The following is a 21606-nucleotide window of genomic DNA, read 5'->3' on the forward strand; positions in this document are numbered from 1 at the left end:
TCTTTGGTAGCAGACATATCCTGAGAGGCTCATCCTGCTATCTTAGCAGAGAATTTCGCGGACAGGACTGACGACTAGTCGTCCAAAGGAATTCGCCTGAGAACAACGCTCGTGATTGGCATATAACTAAGGTTGTAGGAAGTACGCGGCGAGAATGCTCACATTATATCTGTGGGAAGTCGATGCAAATGTGCAGCCTAATGAGCTCAGCTGACGAAGTGGATAGGACACATGCAGTCAGCAAATGTGGCTGTGGCGAAATTCAATGCATCGAACGAGTATGACCCAATGTGCGAAAGTAAGCCTGCATGCTTACAGCTTATCATAATCGGAAGCTAAAGTATGGCATCCGCGTGATAGTGCGAAGAGATTCGCGCTGCACTGACAGACGGCCATGCATTGCGAAAGGTATGCGCCAAGCCTCAGTATGCACGACGAAAGAATGCGTCCGGCGCTTTATAGAAAGAAAAACGGAAGTCTGTTGAAAGGTGTCGGGTACAAGCAAAACGGCTCACTGATGACATTAGGTCCAAGACCAATAGGGCCGTGCGCTGCTGACTAACCAAAGCTGGATGAGTTCACAGCAACTGCACATCGCGACTCGAGAACCCCACTAAAACACCGCGACAATGGCTTCAGGATACGGACTTGCTGGTGGTACGTAAAATACACCTTCTAGTTGTCACTTCTGGGAGCTTTGGAGGTTGGCGGGGGCATCGGAGCGAGCGCAATGGCATCACGAAGAGCGAATCTGGACCGGATGCGAAGAGCGACAACCACGATTGTACGATGCGACTACATCAGCGGACTATACGACGCTTCAAAACAAATGGGAGGAGTGAGAGGATCGGGGGCAAGGAGCAACGTCGGCGCGCAGGGTAGCCGCAGTTATACGAAGATGGCATTGGACCTACGGCATGACAAGAGAGCGCATGGGCGCGATGAACTACACGACCGCGAGCCCGAAAGATCGTCTCTATCCCAAAGAACACCGTCATGTATGAGAACTTTGATCGGCGCCGTACATTGCCAGGACCAAACGCCCGCCCGCCAGCTCCGCTTCTGCCTACCTACTGGCACGCGCTTTAGCCCTCCAAAGCTTCTCAATTTCACAAAAAAAACCCTACCGCCGAACCTGGATGCTAAAAGCTCAAGTTGAGGCTAACACAATCTCCTAGGCCCATCCCGCTGCTTCCCCTTCTGGCAAGAAGTCCTGGCGTGCTACACCACCAACACAAACGCCGAAGACGACTCGGGCAAAGCAAAATGCGCACCCGTTCTTGAGGACTACTACGAGTGCCTTCACCACAAGAAGGAGGTAAGTGATACTCCCACATCTCCCATATTATCCCACAGAATTCCACTCATTACCCTCCTCTCACCTCGCAATCAACCCTCCTTCTCTCTCCAATAATTCACGTATGTTAACACATTCCCTTTTTTGTTTTAGGCCGCCCGTACCCTCGCCCTCCAAGCCGCGTACCGCAAAGCCGAAGCCAACATAAAACGCGATGACGCACCTTCAGCGGGCGAGATAAGGCGATTGGGTGTATTGGATGCGCCGCTCGAGGAGAAGAACCTCAAAGCGAGCAAGTGGTTCCCGCACAAGGAGATCAACTAGACTATGTACTGTGAATGGGTCTGGTGATGGATATCGGGGTATATATATGTATATGTGAAGACCGATAGCATATGTATTCACACTCGTGATTGCAAGACAATGGGAACGATGAGATTAAGTCATCTTTTCCGCGTCGATACATGTGCATGTACATTTTGCTAGTGAATGAGTGTTGCGCGTTCAAGTGTACTAGAAGCTCAGGTGCCTTGCCATTATATCTCCGTAGTTCACCACAAGTGGGTTTGATCCTCATTTCCCATCACACAGAACGTTACATGGCTAAGCCGAACAAGAGTTAAACATATACTTTCAATTCACTTTAATACTATGACTATACACCCGCGAGGTTCCGAACTCCCATACTCGTCCCACTACTTTTTCCCACCGATACAGAAATGAGGTTTAAAAAAACGGAACACACAATCATTATCATAACCATTCCTCTTTCCTCGATGCCATATGCTCCATAAACACCATAGCGGAGTGGTCCGATTGTTTGGATCCATATGCTCTCGCCGTCATAAGGACAGATTGCGGGTTGAAAGGGAAAAACATACAGCGATGGAAAGCATAAAGCGACAAGTACAACAACCCTTAAACTCCATGCTGGTACAGAGTTGCATACGACTTAATCAAACAAGTAAAAAGTGTCGTAAACCGTCATAATCCGATTTACTCCATTAGAGTAGGCCTTACCCTAACCCTGTTTAGCATAGAATCTGTTGGCGTAAGATCTGTGGTTGGGATAGGATCCGTGCCAAAGCGTGACACAAGAATGTTTATCGCAGTAGTTCGTTGCTCGGTATGTTCGGGCGACTTGATCTACATGTTCGCGGGAACACTTGTGCGCGACATGTGAGGAGGAGGTGTAGCGGTGGAGCGACTGCCGATGCTGCCGAGGCCGTGGGCTTGCGCCATGCTGCGGTGGAAGGAGCCGATCTTCTGAAAACCCCTGCTGTTTGTTAGCATGGTACACTCTACTGACAACCTAGATGCTTTCGCAACTTACTTTGAAAGATCGTAGCTCTCCTCTTCAGGCTCAGGTTCCTCCTCGAAGCTTGTCAGGCTAGCACCACGTACCATTCCTCCATTACCGACAATGCCTAGTCCAAGCCCGTTGACATTGCTATTTGACCGCGAACGCTGATTCTGGCTTCCAAGATCTCGCCGACTGACGGGTCGGGAGACCGTACGACTTGGACTCTCCGGGCCAACATCCTCATCTTCGTCGCCTTTCTCATCGGCATCCTGGTCACGTTCTTCGTCATCTTCATGCTCAGCGCTAATATCTGGCAACATCGGCGGTGAACTAGGGTGGTCCTCGTCGTCGCCGTCCTTGAAATCAGGACGTTGCAGCTTGATAGGACTCAGCTCGAGGGGTGCTTTGGCAGGCGTGCTGGGGAGATCGACGAACTTCCAGAAAGGCGCAGGGCTGGAAAACGCCATGTATTGGCTAGGCATCTGGGCGGTGCTGGGAGGAGCAAGACGAGGCGCATGGCGCGAGACCAGTGGGGTGACGAGCGCGTTGTTCATTCGGTTTGCATCGTAATTGCCGCTCATGATGTTTGATCCGGCATCTGAGTATAGAGTCGGCGGGGAGTTTCCTACGTCAGTCTTCATACCGGGGACGCTTTGTTTGACAGGGTCCACACCAGGTGAGGATTCTAGGTTGCGAGATTCGTCCTGCTTGATATGAGGGAGTCCTTGGCCCTCGTTGGCACCATACACAAGGCGCTTCGCAGGAGTCACAAAGCGATCCTGATCGCGTATAGTCGGTGATTGCTTGAAGCCTCCAAATGGACGTGGGCCACGATCTGGAGTGTACGATTCGTTTGCCATTGGGACAGACGAAAGCGGAGGCGTAGCGGATCGTGGGGGGGACTTGACACGAGGAAGGTATTGGTTATGGCGGTTATCACGCTCCAAGGCACCGACAAGGCGCTCGGTAGCCTGGGATGGGTTGCCCAGCGCGGGCGAACTAGGCCCTGAGCCGTCTATGCGGAATCCGATTTGAATTCCACCGCCTTTGCGAGGATTGAGCAGCTGCTTCTTAATGAACTCCTCCTTCTCGGAGTCTGCAATCTTCCATTTCATGCCTTTGCCCGGCTCATCGGTACGGCGTGCAACCTTGGCGAACGACTTGTTGAGGGACAGATTGTGACGAATGCTGTTCTGCCAGCCGCTGTTCGTGTGACGGAAGAAAGCATACCGAGCTTTGATGTAGTCGTAGATGTTTGCAAGCGTGAGCATCTCCTCCTCGCTGCTGAGGATTGCTTGACCGATGAGCTGCGCATAGCTGTGTGGCGGCTTGATATCTTTAGTGGCGTCTAAGCTGTAGTCAACATCGTCTCCAGTGTCCAGCACGACTGCGCGAGAGAAGGTCGCAGGCGAGCCTTTATTGCGCGGGTCCTTGTCACCCCGGAAAGTCATGGGTGTGCCGGGTTGCGGGTAGCCGGGTGTGGATGTCATTTGGTTGTAGTATGCTTGTGACGATTGGTGTTTGTTGCGTGGGTGCGAAGACGGCGGGAAGGGATCGTACTGGTCGCGCTTGGGTGTTGGTCCGCTGGGATGTGCATGGTGATGCGACTTGGGCGGCGGGTTGCCGTCGTTATCAGACTCAGCAGCGTCTTCGCTCTTGACCTGACGCCACAACATGGGGTGGAAGTGATCCTCCTGATTGGCGAGGAGGAACAACATTTGGGTACTCATGATACTGATGCAGATACCTGAATGTAGGGGCGCCTTGTCTCCCCTGGTCAGGTGGCGGTCGTCGAGCTTGAGGCCATTACGGCTGTTTACGGTGATGTACCACTGCTGGTCGTCGATCTCGAAGTTGATCTCAGCATGGACGCGGGAGATCTGACGCTCGGGTCCAAGGTCGATGTGCACACCCCAGTCCTGGCGATGGGGGTCACTCGGGGGCAGCCCGGCGATGTCGGGCTGGGAACTTTGCTGGTTGGAGCGTTCTCTCGAATCTACACGGCCGATTCTAACTTGCGTGTCCTGAACGAAGAAGCACCAGTCGCGCGCAGCGATCTTGGCAAAGGCCGCGATGTTCTTACCCTCGTTGCGCTGCGACTGTAGGTCGTTGGCATAGTCGATGGCGGCGTTAGGGACGTAGCTGGGTACGCGGAGGGCGGCTATAACGATATTCTGGCGCTCTATGGGATCCATAGGGTTGTCAGCGTCTCCGCCGTTGGGCAGTGTCGTGTTAGAGTCGTTGCTAGCGACGGATTCGGTGATGCGTGTACGGGGAGGATCTGGGGCGGCCAAAGCAGCCGCGTCTTGCGCGGAGCCATTCAACTGTGCGAGTGAGTACAAGTTCGCCGCAACACTGGTAGTAGTTGGGCTGCTCACCCGCCTGCGCTTCCGCGAGGGCGTGGCATCTGGCGTGTCGAACTCAGACTGCTGCTGAGCATCTCTACGCGAACGGAGTCCACTTCTGCGGGTAGACATGGTGCATGCGAGCGAGCGACTCTGTACAGGGAGAAGAAAGTATCAGCGATTGTTGTGTGCATGGATGTATGATTTGTTTGTGGTGGTGATGATGACGGACCATGGGAGGGACGAGCCAGCCACAGGACGTGCGAATACCAGCCAGCCCGCCCCACCAAGGAACTCGACACACGTGGAAATAGGATGCTGCTTACCGCGAGACGTCGGTTTTCGGTTCCCAATGCAATGCGCGCGATAGGAATGCGTCTTCCAGGGAGCGGCAGTGGACCGAGAGCAGGCGTCGCAGGGCGGTGGTGACGAGAAGGAAGAGTGCGGTCCGCGTCGGAAGCGTCGACGATTTCCCGGTGTTTGTTATTCCAGCACGACGCGACTTGCTGTTTAGCGCAGCGTGGCGATGACCTCAATCCGCAGCTAGACGATGCGCGACGCGTGCGGGGGACGATGATGACAGTTGGCCGAGGCGCGTGAAGGGGTCAGGATAGTGAATTGGCTATCGATAGAGAGATAATGGAGCAGAGCCGCAGAAGGGGACAAATTACGTCGCCTTGGTGTCCTGATACCAAGCTGCTATCCGTGCGCACGGCACCCGTGATCAAAATAACGCGGTAGCTGAGCGCGCAGAGTGGGCCTTGGGCGACTCAGCCTTTCATCTATGCCGACAGCGATGATTCCAAATGGCATGATTGCCCGTGTCATGCTCATTTCCCAATACTGCATCCGGAGGGCTGCTTTTCCAGCGCATCCAAAACCCAAACGCTGGCAACCTGTGCGCGTTCGATTCGCCAAGCAAACAATGACGCTATGCATCAGGGCTTGAAAACCGTTCGCATGCCGCCAACAGGATCGCTGCTAATGGCCCACACCAACACCAAAAAGTCGCCAATCGTTGCCGCTTCCACCTGCTAACGCTTACTCACTCGCTTCTTGTAGTCGACTACACAGTCATGAAGAATGTCCTGGAATTGTCCGTCTCACGCCTTGCATAACCATCACGACTTGTTTCGTTCGTCGCGTGACGTTTCTACTTCTTCTTCGCATTAGCTGCATTTGTGACTTCCTAGACACGTTTGGTGACTCTACATCGTCATCAAATCTCTACGCCGAAGCGAAGCCGGACCGCAATACGGGTTACCCCTCAATCCATGGGTATGGCGGACGATAGCCGTCTGGTTCTGATCGATTTAGTTAGGAGTGACGGTTTCATCGTGACATTTGACAGGCCAGGCGTGTGCGCTTCACTTTGAACACAATCAACCAGTTTTTACAATCACATCTTCACAATACTAGCTATGAGTAGCTGACAATTAAGGATTGAACATTACTATTCAGTGTGTCTGTCAAGAGACATTTCATTTACAGCCTCTAAGAAGTGTAGTCGCTCGTGTCCAACTCAGCGCTAAGAACCAACTTGCGCGAGCTAGCACCGACGTACACGGTCTTGGGGTACTCGGAGATGACCCAGTTCTGGGCGGCAACATCCCAGTTGCTGATATCACGGCGGGTGATGTCGGTGCGGAAGGTAGCGCTCTGACCGGGCTGGATGCTCAAGCGGTCAAAGCCACGAAGCTGAACCTTGGGGTCCTCAGGTCCACCAAGCGCGACGTAGGCCTGAACGACCTCGTCACCAGCGACAGTGCCGTTGTTGGTGATGGTGGCCTCGACAGTGAACAGGACGTCCCACAGAGCGGGGTTACCACCTGGAGCACCACCAGCGGGGATGCGAGCCTGGGGTGACCCATCGGCGTAACCGGCAGGCCAGGTGTGGTTGACACCGTACTCAGGGTCTTGCGACGCCTCAGCAAGGTCGGTTGAGTTGAGGTAGGGGAAGATGTAAGTAGCCGGGCGCGTAGTGTTCGCGGGGAACTGGTACTCCTCAATGTCCCTGCTGAAGTTGCCAAGAGTGGGTGCGGCGATAGTCTGACCAGTGGTGGGCTCGTATGGGCCGGCGTTACCCTTCTCGACTTTGATGTCAGAGTACTCAAAGGTGGTGTAGGAGAGACCGAAACCGAACTCGTATATGGGAGTGATGTCGTTCTTGTCAAAAGCGCGGTAGTCAATGAAGACACCCTCCTCGAAATTGTCCTGAGGGCTGCCGTTGCCGTTGGTGGGCTCGTAGATGAGGTCAGGACCGTACTCAGCTGCAGAGCTGCCGAAGGTGAAGGGAAGCTTGCCACCGGGGTTCTCACGGCCGTACAGGATGTCGGCGATGGCATTACCAGACTCTTGGCCGGGAAGACCAGCCCAGAGAATGGCAGTGACGTTCTCGTTGTCATGGAAGCTGTTGACTAGAACGGGGCCGACAGAGTGGATGACAACAATGGTGTTGTTGCACAGCGCAGTGACGTTCTGGATCAAAGTTTCGCCGTTTTGCCAGAGAGTGAGGTTGTTGCGGTCACCAGCGTTACCGTCGACGGTGATGTAACCTTCACCAGAGTCTGCGTTGACGAAGACGATAGCGACTTCAGCCTGACTAGCCATGGCTTGAATCTGCGCGTAAGCCCAGTTGTCGGTAACGGAAGTAACGACACCACCGTTGTCAGTGACCTCGCGCTTGATAGACTCGAGAGGAGTGACCAAGTAAGGGAAGTCAGCAGTTCCTGAACCCCAGCCCATGGCCAATGTTCCGTTGTCGCAACCGCGATCGGCGCATCCGTTGGGGCCGTACTCGTTCTCCGCAGCGTCGTTGCCGAAAACAGCAGTCCACTTCTCGTTTCCGGTAAGAGGGAGAGCGCCAGAGTTCTTGAGCAAGACAGTCGACTTGGCAGCAGTGCGACGGATGGAGCGGAAGTGGTCCATGCGGACGTCAACGTGCTGGTTGACTAGTCCGTAACCAGACTTTGCGTAGTAGTGCTCGTATCCGTAGGTGTCACGCTGCCAGCTGTCGAAGTTGACGGGGATGGACTCGTCAAGGCCGACGTAGTAGTAGGCAGCCATGATACGGACAGCCGCATCGTCGAGGCGCCACTGGGGAACAGTACCGTTGAGGATGGAGATGGTCAAGTTGGGTCCCCAGAACGACTGGCCGGAGTTGAAATCGGTGTCACCGGGCATGGTCATGTCCATACCGGCAAGGGTGGAGGCAACACCAGAGTGCTGAGCATCCCAATCGGACATGATGAATCCCTGGAAGCCGAGCTCGCCCTTGAGGATGTAGTTTTGGAGGTATGAGTTTTGGCAAACCTGAGAGTTGTTGACCTTGTTGTAAGAGCACATGATGGAGCCGGTTCCAGCACGGATGGCATCGGCAAAGGGCCACAAGTAGAGCTCGTGCAGAGTCTTGTCGTCCAAGTTGGAGCTGAGCGCATCGACGAAACCGAAATCCTGAAAGTTACCTGGCTGGCGGAAGTGCTCCTGCTCGTTCATGATGTAGTGCTTGGTGCAAGCAATTACACCAGCGTCCTGAATACCGCGGACGGTGTCGGCGACAGCAACGCCAGACAAGACTGGGTCGGGAGAGAAGCCTTCCCAATTACGCTGGATAGACGTTAGTGGATATCACAGAAGTGAGCTTCATAAACTTACTCCACCCTTGGGGTTACGACCAAGAGGACCAACGACAGGACCGAGCTGTACATCGACACCCTTTGCGCGGTGCTCCTGACCCATCTGGTAACCACGGCGGTAGAACTCGCCACGGTCCCACGATCCAGCAATGGTACCTCCAGCAGGGAAAGCAGAGACATAGTCGGCGAAACGAATACCCAGAGGGCTGTCTTGCATGCAGAGAGAGTCGAAGCCGAGACGGGGAATGGCGCCGACGTTTCCGACGCAGGCTTCACTCTGCCATCCTGTTCCGGTGGTGAGGTTGACCTTCTCGAGAAGGGTCAGCTGGCTAACGAACGCCTTTGCCTTTGTGATGGCATCAGCCCAGTCGCCGGTCGTGTCCTCTACCCAGCTATTTTGAAGTTAGTGATGGTTTTTTCGGATGTCGGAACAAAGCTTCGCGCAATGCGACTGCCGTGTGTCAAGTTTAGTGGAGCCTGCGCTCCTTCGCTCTTCCCCACACTTGTCAAAGCCCACTTCTAGCGGCTTGCATTGCGCAGAACGTTGAAATTGTACGTACGGACTTGGGTAGAATGGCGGACTTTTAGCAAAGTCCAAAGGACTGCTGCCGGTGTTGTTGGTATACTTGTTTATCGTCAGCATAAGCTTGTAAACAAGACTGCAAGGATGAATTATACTGCGCGGAGGAATGGGAAGAGTGTGATAAAGAGATGCGCAGAATCAAGCAGCATCTCTTCAGCTCTGGTATGAATATCTCGCAGCGACAATACTTGCGTGAGGTGTAGCTACAAAATAAATGAACATACCTGGGCATGGGCAAGGCCCGCCAATAATGCTTGTGCAAGCCACAGCATGACGTCTGGCTGGCTGGGAAACGCGAGCTAAGAGGTACAAGTACACAGTAATGATTAACTTTACTGTGCTAACATGTAATTAGGAGTTGAGAGCGCTCGCAGACACAGGCCAAAATCCAAGGGCACCATGGCACCCTTTATTCACCGCGATGAGCACCAAGTGACAAGGCAAAGGCGTAGCTTCCCCAGCTACCCGTGCCCTAGCACCACGCGCCGTCACAACCCCGGGCGCAAGCGGCTGGCTCTTTTTTTGCGGGGAGCGTGCAGAGCCTGCTGATCTCCGCCCCGGGGCCCTCATTGACTCGATGGAGCTCAAGCCAGGGCCTCCGCTCTGTCTTCTGGCCCCGATGTTACCTTGGAAGCCCCATCACATGGTCTTTCTTCAGTCAAATGTCCTGCATATATGCACCGACCCTGGCCTACTTGCAGCTGCATCACGTCAAGGGAGCTCCACAAGGGACAAGAAGAAATATGGTTTCTATCCCGTCTCCCTCGAGCCTCGTGCACGGTCACGCTCCACTACCCTGACCATGTACATCGTCATCTACCTACGTCAACCCCGGACGTGCATATAAGCTCCTCTCAAAAGCCCTTTCCGAACGCCACATAAAAGCCAAGCTCAGAGTTGGAGGGTGCGTGAGGCGAGCTATCTGGCTAGCTTACAACCTCCAAGCCCAGGACAAGACACGCAGTGCGGGGTCGATGTCGTATGCTTCTCTTCGCTCGAACTGTGCCCCATAGCTGCAAGCCTTGTTGTCTAGCATGTACACGGTAGCGTCTGATGAGAGGTCCGATACTCCGTTGGCCTGTACAATCGGCCGGTATAGCTCCTCGGGGTAGACCCAGTATTTTCATGGAGCACCCGCGTTATACATAGGCGAATCTTCGGCATTACTCTTTGCGGAACTGCATCCGTTTGTAAGCTCAGTGTTATGCCCCGGATGCTGCCTCGGCGTTTAGTTTCTAGCAACTAGGAACGCGGCCGAGTGGGCTTGAGAGCTTTTCCACCGGATGATCTAGTAAGCACCAGGGTGTTCTCGTGCACTGCCCCACTAGGCAGGTGGTACGTACGAAAGTCACTCACGTCACAGATCTTGTTCGAATAACTTGCCTCCGATGCCGACCCGTTTGTGTTACTCTTTTGCCTCAGAGCAGTATCGCGCCAATACAAGGCGGCATCACGACCCGTCGGTAAGCCGTTCGGCATGTAACCAGTATTCCACCAGGCTTAGCTGTCTCTCTGTTAGTCACTAGGCTGTAGACAGTGTGATGCGCCTTGGATTCAAGTTGAACTCATGGTACATCGATAGCTCGCAAACTTGGAGACTTGGAGACATTGCTAGCCAGATTCGCTACAAGTCCTAATAATATCTGGGTACTCTAGCGATACCCAAGAACCCGTTTTCCAGCGTGACGATCTCAACTTCATTAACCTGGAAACTATATATTAGCTTCGCGCTTTCAAGGTATACCGCTGACTGTATTCAGTCTAGATACCATCTTCCTCCGCGAGGACTTGCATGAATCGTTCATGCTATGTACCCCGCTCTATGGCACACGTTACATCTAGCTGCAGTAGTCTACGAAATCTCAGCGAGTTCCTTGTGAATATGCGAATACGACCATACTTCCGCATTTCACGAGACTTGATGGAGATTCGAGGTTTCGTTAGCTCTCTCACCGTTTTGCCCAACACTGCTCCATCATCTCGGTGCGGTCAGACCGTATTTCACCGAGCCGAGACCTCATTCCCGCGATTGAGCCTAGCCTGCCAGTTTGCCTGTGCAAATGGCACCTGCTGCCCCTTGAATGAGCACGACAAATCTTGCAACGACTGTTCAAACCATGAATTTCGAATATGGACTTTGCTCCGATTCTACTTCCTGAAGCTTAAGCCCAAGCCGGAAACAGTTTAGCTTCATCGCGCCCAGCCACAGGGACAGTGATGTCTTCAGACATTCATCGATCGCCACTAGAGCTACCACCATTACACACGTGGACAACTACTCCTTCATTCTAAAGGGCGAAAGATACATTATGCTCGAGACTCATCTCTTGTTTTCAAGCCTGCATAGATTAGTGTGGCTGAAGGGCTGAGGCTGATCTCCGATGATGTGCTCAGCCTCTCTGTACTCCTACTATACGACCGTCAATTGATCAATCAACATGCATGAAAGGTAGGCCAGATACCGTGTCAGGCATTGCAGCCTCGTCGCAGCTGAGATGCGTATGGTGAATGTGGAGTGTTTCCATGAAGTCTTGTTCGAGCCAATGGCTGCCAACGCCGCAAGGTTGCCTGCAGGCAGCACAACGCCTTTCTTTGAGTCAACAGCCTTTCTGAGTCAAACTTTCCCGTATTCATCTGATCAGTAGTTTGCTTTTAAGTCGCGTCTTCGAGAGTGTTCCATGTATTCACTATCGCAAAAGCCATCTCGTTCATCATGGGTTCCAAGCTCTCCCGAGCGGTACGACCGCAGGTGAAGGCTGTTGCCTCGCCAGTCACAACTGCCCAACATCACGACATTGACCATGCAAACGCAAGAAGAGACTGCCAGGAACGCACTCCGCAATTAATAGACCCTTTTTCTTATGACGATATAAACGTTGCAGCTTCTATCAGCGCGCCCGCGATTTCGCAAAGGCGCAACAGCGCGCCCGCCTTATCATTCGCAACTTCCATATCCTCCACCGCCATGGCACACCTACGAGATATCAGCGATACCTTCGGCTTGTATCTAGAAGAACGCCACCTGATGTCCATCCAATACGCCGGCACCGACCCTGATCCAGCGCCCGCAATCACCGTAGCCCCGCCCCCTCCACCATCAGCGCCGCCTACTGTCCCTTACAAAGAATCCGAGGTACAATGTATCATATGCTGCACGCAACTACCGGATGCGAAGCATCCAAAGCATGGGAAAGAGGTCATCAGGCCATGCCGAGATTGCGATAGCACATACTGTGGGCCATGCGTCAAAAGAATGTTCACGGAATGTTGCAAAGATACCACCCGCATGCCTCCGAGATGTTGCGTGCAGATACAACCCCATCATGCAAGACCACATCTGACGAGAGAAGAGTTTTTGGAGTTTAAATCGAAATACGAAGAGTGGCTCACGCCAAATCCATTCTACTGTCCGGTACCAACATGCTCAGCATTTATCCCAGAACGACTTCTTCCAGAGAAGGCAATAAAAAAGAAGGGGAAGCGCGTGGACTCTGGCTTTGGAACACCTACCTCGAAAACTATTGCATGTCCAACCTGCGAAGTGGATATTTGTCCAGATTGTCGGCAAGTCGCTCACCCAAACGGTTTGTGTAACATCTCCGAGTTCGGCATCGATGCAGAAACGACGGAATTACTGAAGAGCTGGGGCTACAAGAAGTGTCCAAAGTGTGGACACGGGCTAAAGCGGATGTACGGGTAAGTTGTGACTGTACGAGTTGCATTTGACACATACACTGACTTCGTATCTTCGCCCTGGCAGGTGCAACCACATGGAATGTCGATGTGGAGCACACTTCTGCTACGTCTGCCTGGACACATATGACACGTGTAACGGACGCTGCGACGATGAAGACGAAGAGTATGAAAATGACGACGATGATGAGGCACCCGAAGAACCCGATGAGGCTGAGCTTCCACCTGGCCCGAACGATACACCGACTCTTTCTAATGAGGCATCTCAAATTCAAGGGACTGTTGACGACATAGCAAGCGCGACGCCACAACCGGCTCCACGGCCACGTAACCTTGACGGCGGAGGACATCGCTACTGGGAAGAGCAAGATCTGAATTTTGGCGAGGAACCAACAGAAGACTACCAAGACCGCTCTTGGAACTGTTACCATGACTTCAGGCCATCCACAACCACACTCGCAAAAGCTCTGACTAGCCATTCTGCTGCCGAGATGGAGTGTGTGAAATGCTGGTGTCCGATAAATCCAGAGATCAAAGCACCTAGTACTGCGTCAAATACCGAGGTCAAGGTGAAGACTGTCCCGGCAGGCGCAAGAGAAGCGATTCGAAGTATTCCACAGGGAGTGAACCGGGGTCGTAGACGAGGAAGATATTTACCTCCTCGTGGACCCTTCCGAGCCGATGACACGATCGGAACCGCGCCTCATCTCACCACCACAGTATCTTCTCCGCTGTCTCAAAGCGTACCAACGCGCGAAACTTCGTTCATGGAAGATGTTCGGTATGCTTCCGACCGGGTAGTAGACACCTACGGCAACGTTATCGCGACGACAGAAATAGTGCTTCGGCGCCGAGCATCTGAAGTTTCTTTCGATGACAGTGAAGCCTTCCGAGATACATTCAAGACTCCATCGACTATCTTCTCCGATCCAACTACCAAGTTCAGCCTCGCGCATGAATGTCGCGATTGTGCCTTGATCGTATGCGCTTCGTGTAAAGACAGTATCTTGACCGCTCAAGTTGCCGAAAGGCACGACTACATGGAGTAAACGCACCTTACTTCACGACTTGACTTTAAAATACCAGGTATATTAACCAATGAGACTGCGAGTCACAAACCTCGGATGGTCAGAAGATTACGAGAGCGATTGACACATTTCCTACTTCACCTTGGGCCCTTACAGTGGCTGTAAATATAATGAGTGACCATCGGGTTATAGATGCATAAGGGCGTCACAGTGTTCTTTTTTTGTTATATTTGGAAGCTTCCATATGGGTTCAGTGTCTCGAATTCTACATTACCGGCGCTTAGCGAGTAAATATCTTTCTACATCTTGCATGTAAAGCGATTGAATCGCCGCTTCCGGCACGAATACATGACGGTGCCAATTTCCAGTGAACTACTCGATGCCCTGCTAAATTGAAAGGTGGTGTCGCCTTCCCGTGGTGCCTGACGATAGCTGTGAATGCTTAGGCTGTATCTGTCGGACATGGTGTTTATCATTGGCAACAATGTTACTCATTCTCATCGTAGTCGTGAAACAGCTACGATAGTTACCATCTCCCCATTTCCAACGCATCGTCTCTGAGTTCATTCAGCGCAGCTTCCTTGACCATCCTTGCCTTCTCTTTCGCAATGTGGAAGTCTTCTTGCGATACGGATCCGTCAAATCCGATGCCCAACGCCCCCAGCCCAGCGTTCCCTGATTGAATCATCCTCATGCAGGGAGAATCTCAGATTTTCCCTTCTTTGCAACTCTTGTTCTCCTAGACCAACAGGATATGTTGGTAAGTTGCCATCTGCGGCGGTAGACGCAAAGACTGACCAGTTCCTCGCGACTTCCGGGACGTCAATTTGGAGATGCACCTTCCCGAGGCGCACCGGCATCACGGAATATCCTACATATCAAAAAAGCTCCGTCGTGCTCCATGTAATGTCGCCAATTCGGCTCGCTTAGCTCCTTAGTGAACCCAAGGTAGTAGGAGTGTGTGCAACGACGGCGATATTGCTCTTCTGCCTTCGCGCGCTCGGTGCCATCCATTGAGTCGAGATTCTCGGGAAGTTTTGGAACTTTGGACCCTCTGGAACCCTTATCAGCATAATTTTGGAAGGCTGTTAGAATGTCGGCGGGGAGAAAAGCGGGGAGAACGACTGATTGTTGCCAATCGAGGAAGCCGGTAACGATGAGGTCGTCGGATATCAAGATGTTGTTGGGGGTGAGATCGGGATGTCGCAGGGTGGGACTATACGCTGCTGGATCTGTAGTTATAAGGTAAGGCACGAGACGCAAGTACTCTTCTAGCGAACGAAGATGCTCTTTAGGAACTTCCTCCGTGTATCCGATGGATTCGCCGTGTTCACGATGCAGTGGGTGGCGAAGTCAACCGTAAGTATGAATCCGGGCTAGCTCCTTTTCGGCGTGAGTTTGGAGGACGAGCTCAGGATCGATAAGAGGACCTCGGTCAATATTCAGATTTCTACGTTCGCCATACCATCATTTTAAGGATGCATACGGACCAACGCACAAGCCATTCTCAAATCCAGGACTATCTATGCGGGGAGTACGTGCAGCCAAGTCGCGAGAGTAGTAAATGCTGCCACTGGCTGGTAGTTTCATGACGAACAGTTTGGCTTCCATGGTGATTATTTGATGCAGGACTTTGTATCTTTCCTTATCGGACAGACCGTACCAGACACTACTGAGCTGCTTTCCTGGCATTGGTTCCATCAGCATGTACTCTGCGCCAACGACGTCTTCACCAGCCAAAACTCTATGTGTGAGGATACCATCCGCACGCAGGAAGTATAGCGTTGCGATCTCACTTGCTACTGCCAAGCGTCGTGGTATGGTGAACGGATATGGAAGACGCGCAAAGATTGAACAACCATCGCTCATTGTGGCTTCCAAGATGCGGCTACAACCGCCTTCGGCGATCTTCTGTATGGTTTATACATCTGCAACAGGCCTGTTGAGTGCCCTCGCAGCGGCGTTCCCGAGCTCAGGGCTGTTGAAATCCAAGCGACTTTCGGCCATTCGGAGAGACTCGTTGAAATTATGTGATCATATCAGTCAATCTACAATTCAGTAATATATGATTTGAGTTCATGTACATCGATCTACCGGAAGTATATCCAAACAATTCGTGGCCGTTTTATCTGTCATACAATGAGTCTTGGCCGAGGCCGAGACACGCCTAGAACATTAGACGACGGAAAGAAGGCGATTTCACTCTAGGATAGTGCTCGCCTTCTCAATCGAAATGGCAATTGACGGAATCTTGATGAAGGAACTGCGAGTGTCATGTTTCGAATGATGGTGTTCGCGCAATAGCTGAGCTGTTGCTTCGTATGCGCAGGGCGTGTGCACAGACAGCTACGGCCTTATTTTGGTACTCATCTGCATCATCTTGGCACAGCGTCCATCCTTCACCACAAACCGCTATACTTTTCGCAGAAGGATGCTGAGCATGGAGTAGTTTTCGTGAGGGATGACCTATAGAGACGGGCGTAACCCAAAGTACACAAGCCGCCGTCTACAGTCCCACTTGAGGTCATTCCCCGCTTGTACAAACGATGGCTCACTCCGAGGCTCGATTCGGTCCGATTTGGGCAGCATCTACACTTACGACGTTCTGCCTCACGAGAAGTCTCTCAGATTCGCAGAACTGCTTCCCGGACCCAGCAATGATGATGTCTAGCGCAAGCTCCATTCGGCGAAATGGGAGTCGCTGCCGGAGTAGGAGGCTATCTCTTACGCTTGAAGCGACCCGGCCGTGAAAGCGCCTGTGTCCTGTCATAGACACATCATCGAGATCACTCAGAATTTGCATACAATCTTGTCGCCCTTCCGTTATGAAGATAAATCACGCTTTTTGTGGGCTGACGCGTTATGGTACATGATTGCCTGAGGGGTAGCTTTGTTGAAGACTTTATAAGCTAATGATGCGTAGCATCAGCCGAAAAGACACCGGAACGCGGACTGCAAATCAAGCAGATGAAACAAATGTAGTAGAATGCGCAGGATCCCCAGGTTTGGCTTGGGGCCGATAGAGAAGACCATACGGCCGAGACGGCCTTCGACTCAATCCGAACCGTTTCCGATTTCCTTTGCGATGAACTCAGCATCTCGATCAACGAACATACTGTTGGTGACGATACGTAGTGAGAGAGCCTGCTCAACTGCAGAGCTTGCTTTACTCTGCCCAGCGAGATCGAATGTAATACGGATACGATCTGGCAGTTGCTAGTGTTGTTTTATCTTATCCCTCCTTCACCCTGGTTTGGGTGATACAAGACATTAGCGCCGGCTTCAACCGAAAAATCAACATCAGATACACGAAGGCAACGTGGAATAGGGTTGACGTCGTGGTTAGAGATAAGTTGATGAAGCCTGCATTCTCGGATCCGTACGGCTTTTCAGCCGCGAACTACAGATGGCTTGCGACCAACTCCGAGCTGACCGCACAGCTCACGCGGTGGTTTAATGTTCTCTATCTTACATCGGACTACAGATCTTTGGATACAAGACAAATCACCCGTGGGTTACGAGACTTATTGAAGCTACAGGGTGGCCATATGCTGGATCCGGACTACAGTAGATTAATCCTTGGGGTGTACCGTGATGTGGTCGAGGCAGCACTCATGGACTTCGAGAAGGTCGATGTATTGTTATATGTCATAGGAAGGAGAGACCCTTCATGGACACCGCACTCGAAAATTCCGATGCACTCTCGTAACTCATTTAGATTTCATAAGCACATGCCATGGAAGCGCGCAGGCGATAGGAAGCCAACATGGAGCATTGAAACAAACATGAACGTGCTATCACTGTCTAGAATCAGTCTGCATGTAATGTAAAATGCTGAAACGTACAACCAGCTTGACTTCGATAACAGTACCATCGACTCAGTGGAGGGAAAGGCTTAGCTCAAGAGTCTTTGAACGCAGAATCTGCATGCTTTTGAACATAGTCTCAATATTACTCTACTAATTCCGAAATCGCTTCGCGACTGCCGCAGTATCGTTCTCGGCCTAAACCACGATGTTGACCGTTTCGAGCAACTTGGGGTATTACACGACTTCTTCGTCTACCTCACCCTCATCTTAGCTCACAGTCAGGCGATTTTGACTACATATATTCGCAGTGACATGCTTGAAGAGTCAGATAGCGCAGAAGAACGTATCTTTGATGACCCAATGTGAGACTTTCAGTACTCTGAGTTCAGCATCTTCGTGACGAAGAAATAACTCGTTGGATACGCCATTGTAACAATTTAACAAAATGGCGAGGGTTTCATTGCTTTCAGAAGTACTTATGCAATGGAATTCAGATCTATCAATAATGGCGGCAGTCGCAGTATGTGATTCGTTTGTGTATGTCGACTGCGCGATGAATGGAGAGCGTGCAAGTATGAACGACTTGACGTTCCACATACGGTGAAGTGGTTTCATGGGACAATCTATGATTTCCAAAGGATCCAATCGTGCTTCGGCTAACATGCACAATATTATTGTAATGGGTTTTGGTTGGACAGTGTTCAGCTGCTGCACATGCGCACGGACGTGGTGGCGCAATACTCTACAGGTGAACTTCAGCCTGTTCAGTGGAGCTGAACGTCATGAACCTTTATAACTTCCAACCTACTCTCCGGAGCTATCCTTACCTTGGTCTTCGCTATGGAAAGGCATTTTGTAAGCAGATTGACCCCTACATCTTCGGCATACATGCTACACCGTGTTCCATTTTTGAACTGTCTCACACGGTTGTCAGCCTGATGGGCTTTGAAAGTCTTGCCATTCGAGCACTTGTGGAAAAGATAGACAGACTGACTACGATAAGCAGGGGTCGCGGCGAAAGCTGTGGTCTGACCACAAGCACAAAACAGACTCTGATGTGCCGTGGTCTAACCCCGTCGAGCCCATCGCACGTACTGACTCAGGGCCGTCGTATGGCCACGCGAGTAACGCACGTACTGATTCAGAGTTGTTCTCCAACCACCAGCTCGCCCCAGATCAGTTTCCTAGCTACCGGCTCGCCCCGGAGCAGTTTTCTAGCTACACGCCCACCTCGGGGCCGTGGTATGGTGATCAGTCCGATGTGGCGTCGGAATCTACCTATCTGTCCAACTTGAAGCAGTCATCCGGTCACAGGTATCAGCCTGAGTCATGGCCTAGCTACCAGCCTGACTCTGGCTCTGAACTGAGGCCTGAAGGTCTCTCCAAGAAGTTACAGGAAAAGGCAAACGCAGTAGAAGAGAAGGCAGCCAAGACGGATGACAAAGCGGAAGGGAAACAGGCATCTTACTTCCAATCTGGATGGGACCACGAACGGAAGACATACTTTTATATCGATGACGAAACTGGCTCGAAGGTGTACATGCCAAAGTCGTCTAGTACATCACAATGGGAATGGGACTCGACACGGCATAAATACTATTACATCGACCCCAACGATGGATCGAGAACGTATAATACCTGGTCATGGGATGAGAAACGGCGCATGTATTATTACATCAGTGAAGGATCGAGAATGTATGTTTCCGGACCCCACAGTCATCACGATGCACCAAGGGCGTATTCAGACGGATCGTACATTAGCCACAACGAGGGATCAAGGATGTTTTCAGATACGTCGCACGTCGCTAGAACGCAGCGAAGTGCCGAAATAAGCCCAGAGTGGACGAAGACTCAAACTGAAGCGGAAGAGAGGGACGGGCTTGAGATGAACACCGGGTGGCCTTTCACCGATCAGAGCGCTGCAACTTTTCAGGCCTCCACATCACCAAACATAGCTGCCAACCTTGCGGATGGAATTGCTTCCGAAGAGCTGTTCAACACCGATGATAATGCACAGATTTGGGAAACATCAAACTATCCCCGAGATGCATATGATATTACATCGAGAGCTGTAACGAAGACTGATGATGAACCTATACCTAACGCAGACCGCGATAATACTTCCGACAACGGCGACGTGCATAACTTCAACGACGCGATGCGTGATCTAGCTTTGGGTGATTATAGAGAAGACGTAAGCGATAGCGGAGCCGAATTCGACCGGAAGGCCTCTTGTGTTACTGATTCAAACCTTGGGTTCGACAGTAGTCAAGACGTAAACATTGCCGCATACGAAGCCAGTTTGGACACACACAGGCTGCCTTACTGTATGCCTTTGGAGAAATCGTCCTTAAATAACTGGAAAGAGATCCAATCGGGGCTTCCTGCTGATTGGCAGTGGGATGTCGAATACGATGCTATGCATACCGAACATGGTTGGCAGCACGGGTGTTGGACTTGTACTCCTTTGGAACCAGACAAGCCCAAACAGTTTCCTCTCACTATCGCGAATGATCCGGTTGTACTCCCAGTGGAGTATCAGTGGCCTCCTATTGGCGGAGTGGCTCCACCACCTGATCCGCGGCCTGAAGCACCAATCGATTGTCGGGCCGGAATATCCATCGAGCTTGTGAAAGACCTCTTCTCGACGTTTAGGAGGAGTATAGGGTTCTATGTTCTGATCAACGGACTTCTTCAGGTCATTGTGCCAAAGGACTATGACACCAGCTGGGCATCCTCACACCTTCCGCACAAATATGGTGGTCTCAAGGTCTGTTACATCGAACAGACTCTCAAGCCAACCATGTTGCCAACGAGGACACAGAATAATTGGACCACACCTCAAGGACGCTCAATCGGGTCCCCAAGTGCCTCTAATATGTCCTCGGCGGCTCGCCCATTAGCCCTCGCCGATAACCCGTCACTTAAGCTCAATGACCTTATAGAAGCTCGTCCAATGTCTAATCATCGAAAAGAGAAGTTTTCTGGACGCATCGGCCTCAAAGTAAAATCAGGCGGCGTTCCTTTCTTGGTGATGTCTACCCATGTTATTACTGAAGCGATCCTGGCAAGATCTCGCCGAGACGCTATACTTGGTCGCAAACGTATCGAACGCCTAACGAGGCTAAACGGTAATTGGAATGATCGCGCCGTGATCTTCACCGGTAGTAAAAAGGTCAGTATATTGAGTACGCCGATTGTAGTCATGTGATATCATGCATCACTTTCTACACGCTCTTATGCTAAGAATTTCGCCAGATCGGAACAGTTCACCAAAGTTTTGACAAGGAAGCGGAGATTTATCCGAACGGATTTAATCACGATGTCACACTTGTCAAGCCTACGTCTCAGACCTTAGTGAAGGACGTTGTGTCCCCCGTTGCCGATCTTGGGTGGCTCGATCACGACTCCTGGGCTTCGCTCCGCCAACAAACCACGACCGTTAATATTCTAGCTGACACGGAAAGCTCGCAGTCAGTGAAGAGTATCAAGTGTAGACGTCCATCTGATGTTCTTGTCGTAGGGGAAGGCATCTTCCTCAATCACAAAGTGGCAGCAGGTAGTTCAAAGGATCTCAAAGAGCACGACGCGTCGATATGGAAGGACCTCGTATCGCGCGCACTATTGTACCGCGTGTACCCTGACTTCGACCCACCAAATGGCTACAGTGGCACCGCGCTCTACGCGTATGGAATGAGGACAACTGGAACGGAAGGCCCGGGTATCGTCGGTTTCCAAAGCTTCGTGCAGCGCAGCGGCCATGTGCAGAATTTCAAGATAGAAGGTCCTGCACTCGAGCAGAGGTTGCAACTTGGAAGAGTGGCGTTTTACGGAGCGTTCGAAGTTCCTGCTGAGCTGAAAAGATACGAAATAGTTTGATAACGAACTTTCATTGGTACTTGCACATCTACAC

The 21606-nt window shown here is 51.7% G+C and overlaps 4 protein-coding genes across 4 annotated transcripts; 2 read left to right on the plus strand and 2 right to left on the minus strand.

The window, feature by feature from the left end:
- Positions 1 to 629: 629 nt before the first annotated feature.
- Positions 630 to 1621, plus strand: ALTATR162_LOCUS9533 (uncharacterized protein; the record flags this gene model as incomplete). The annotated part of the gene is made up of 3 exons (XM_043317167.1): positions 630 to 657; positions 1179 to 1318; positions 1451 to 1621. 3 exons carry the CDS (start codon positions 630 to 632, stop codon positions 1619 to 1621), a joined length of 339 nt encoding a protein of 112 aa, XP_043173102.1.
- Positions 1622 to 2443: 822 nt separating this feature from the next.
- Positions 2444 to 5077, minus strand: ALTATR162_LOCUS9534 (uncharacterized protein; the record flags this gene model as incomplete). The annotated part of the gene is made up of 3 exons (XM_043317168.1): positions 2444 to 2573; positions 2631 to 4924; positions 4979 to 5077. 3 exons carry the CDS (start codon positions 5075 to 5077, stop codon positions 2444 to 2446), a joined length of 2523 nt encoding a protein of 840 aa, XP_043173103.1.
- A 1362-nt stretch (positions 5078 to 6439) lies between these two features.
- ALTATR162_LOCUS9535 (uncharacterized protein) lies at positions 6440 to 9312 on the minus strand (the record flags this gene model as incomplete). Its single annotated transcript, XM_043317169.1, has 4 exons — positions 6440 to 8551; positions 8600 to 8972; positions 9141 to 9205; positions 9259 to 9312. 4 exons carry the CDS (start codon positions 9310 to 9312, stop codon positions 6440 to 6442), a joined length of 2604 nt encoding a protein of 867 aa, XP_043173104.1.
- Positions 9313 to 12933: 3621 nt separating this feature from the next.
- ALTATR162_LOCUS9536 (uncharacterized protein) lies at positions 12934 to 21572 on the plus strand (the record flags this gene model as incomplete). Its single annotated transcript, XM_043317170.1, has 3 exons — positions 12934 to 13836; positions 18700 to 20868; positions 20952 to 21572. 3 exons carry the CDS (start codon positions 12934 to 12936, stop codon positions 21570 to 21572), a joined length of 3693 nt encoding a protein of 1230 aa, XP_043173105.1.
- Positions 21573 to 21606: the final 34 nt, after the last annotated feature.

Source organism: Alternaria atra (assembly GCF_907166805.1).
Source record: "Alternaria atra isolate CS162 genome assembly, contig: 30, whole genome shotgun sequence".
NCBI lineage: Eukaryota > Fungi > Ascomycota > Dothideomycetes > Pleosporales > Pleosporaceae > Alternaria > Alternaria atra.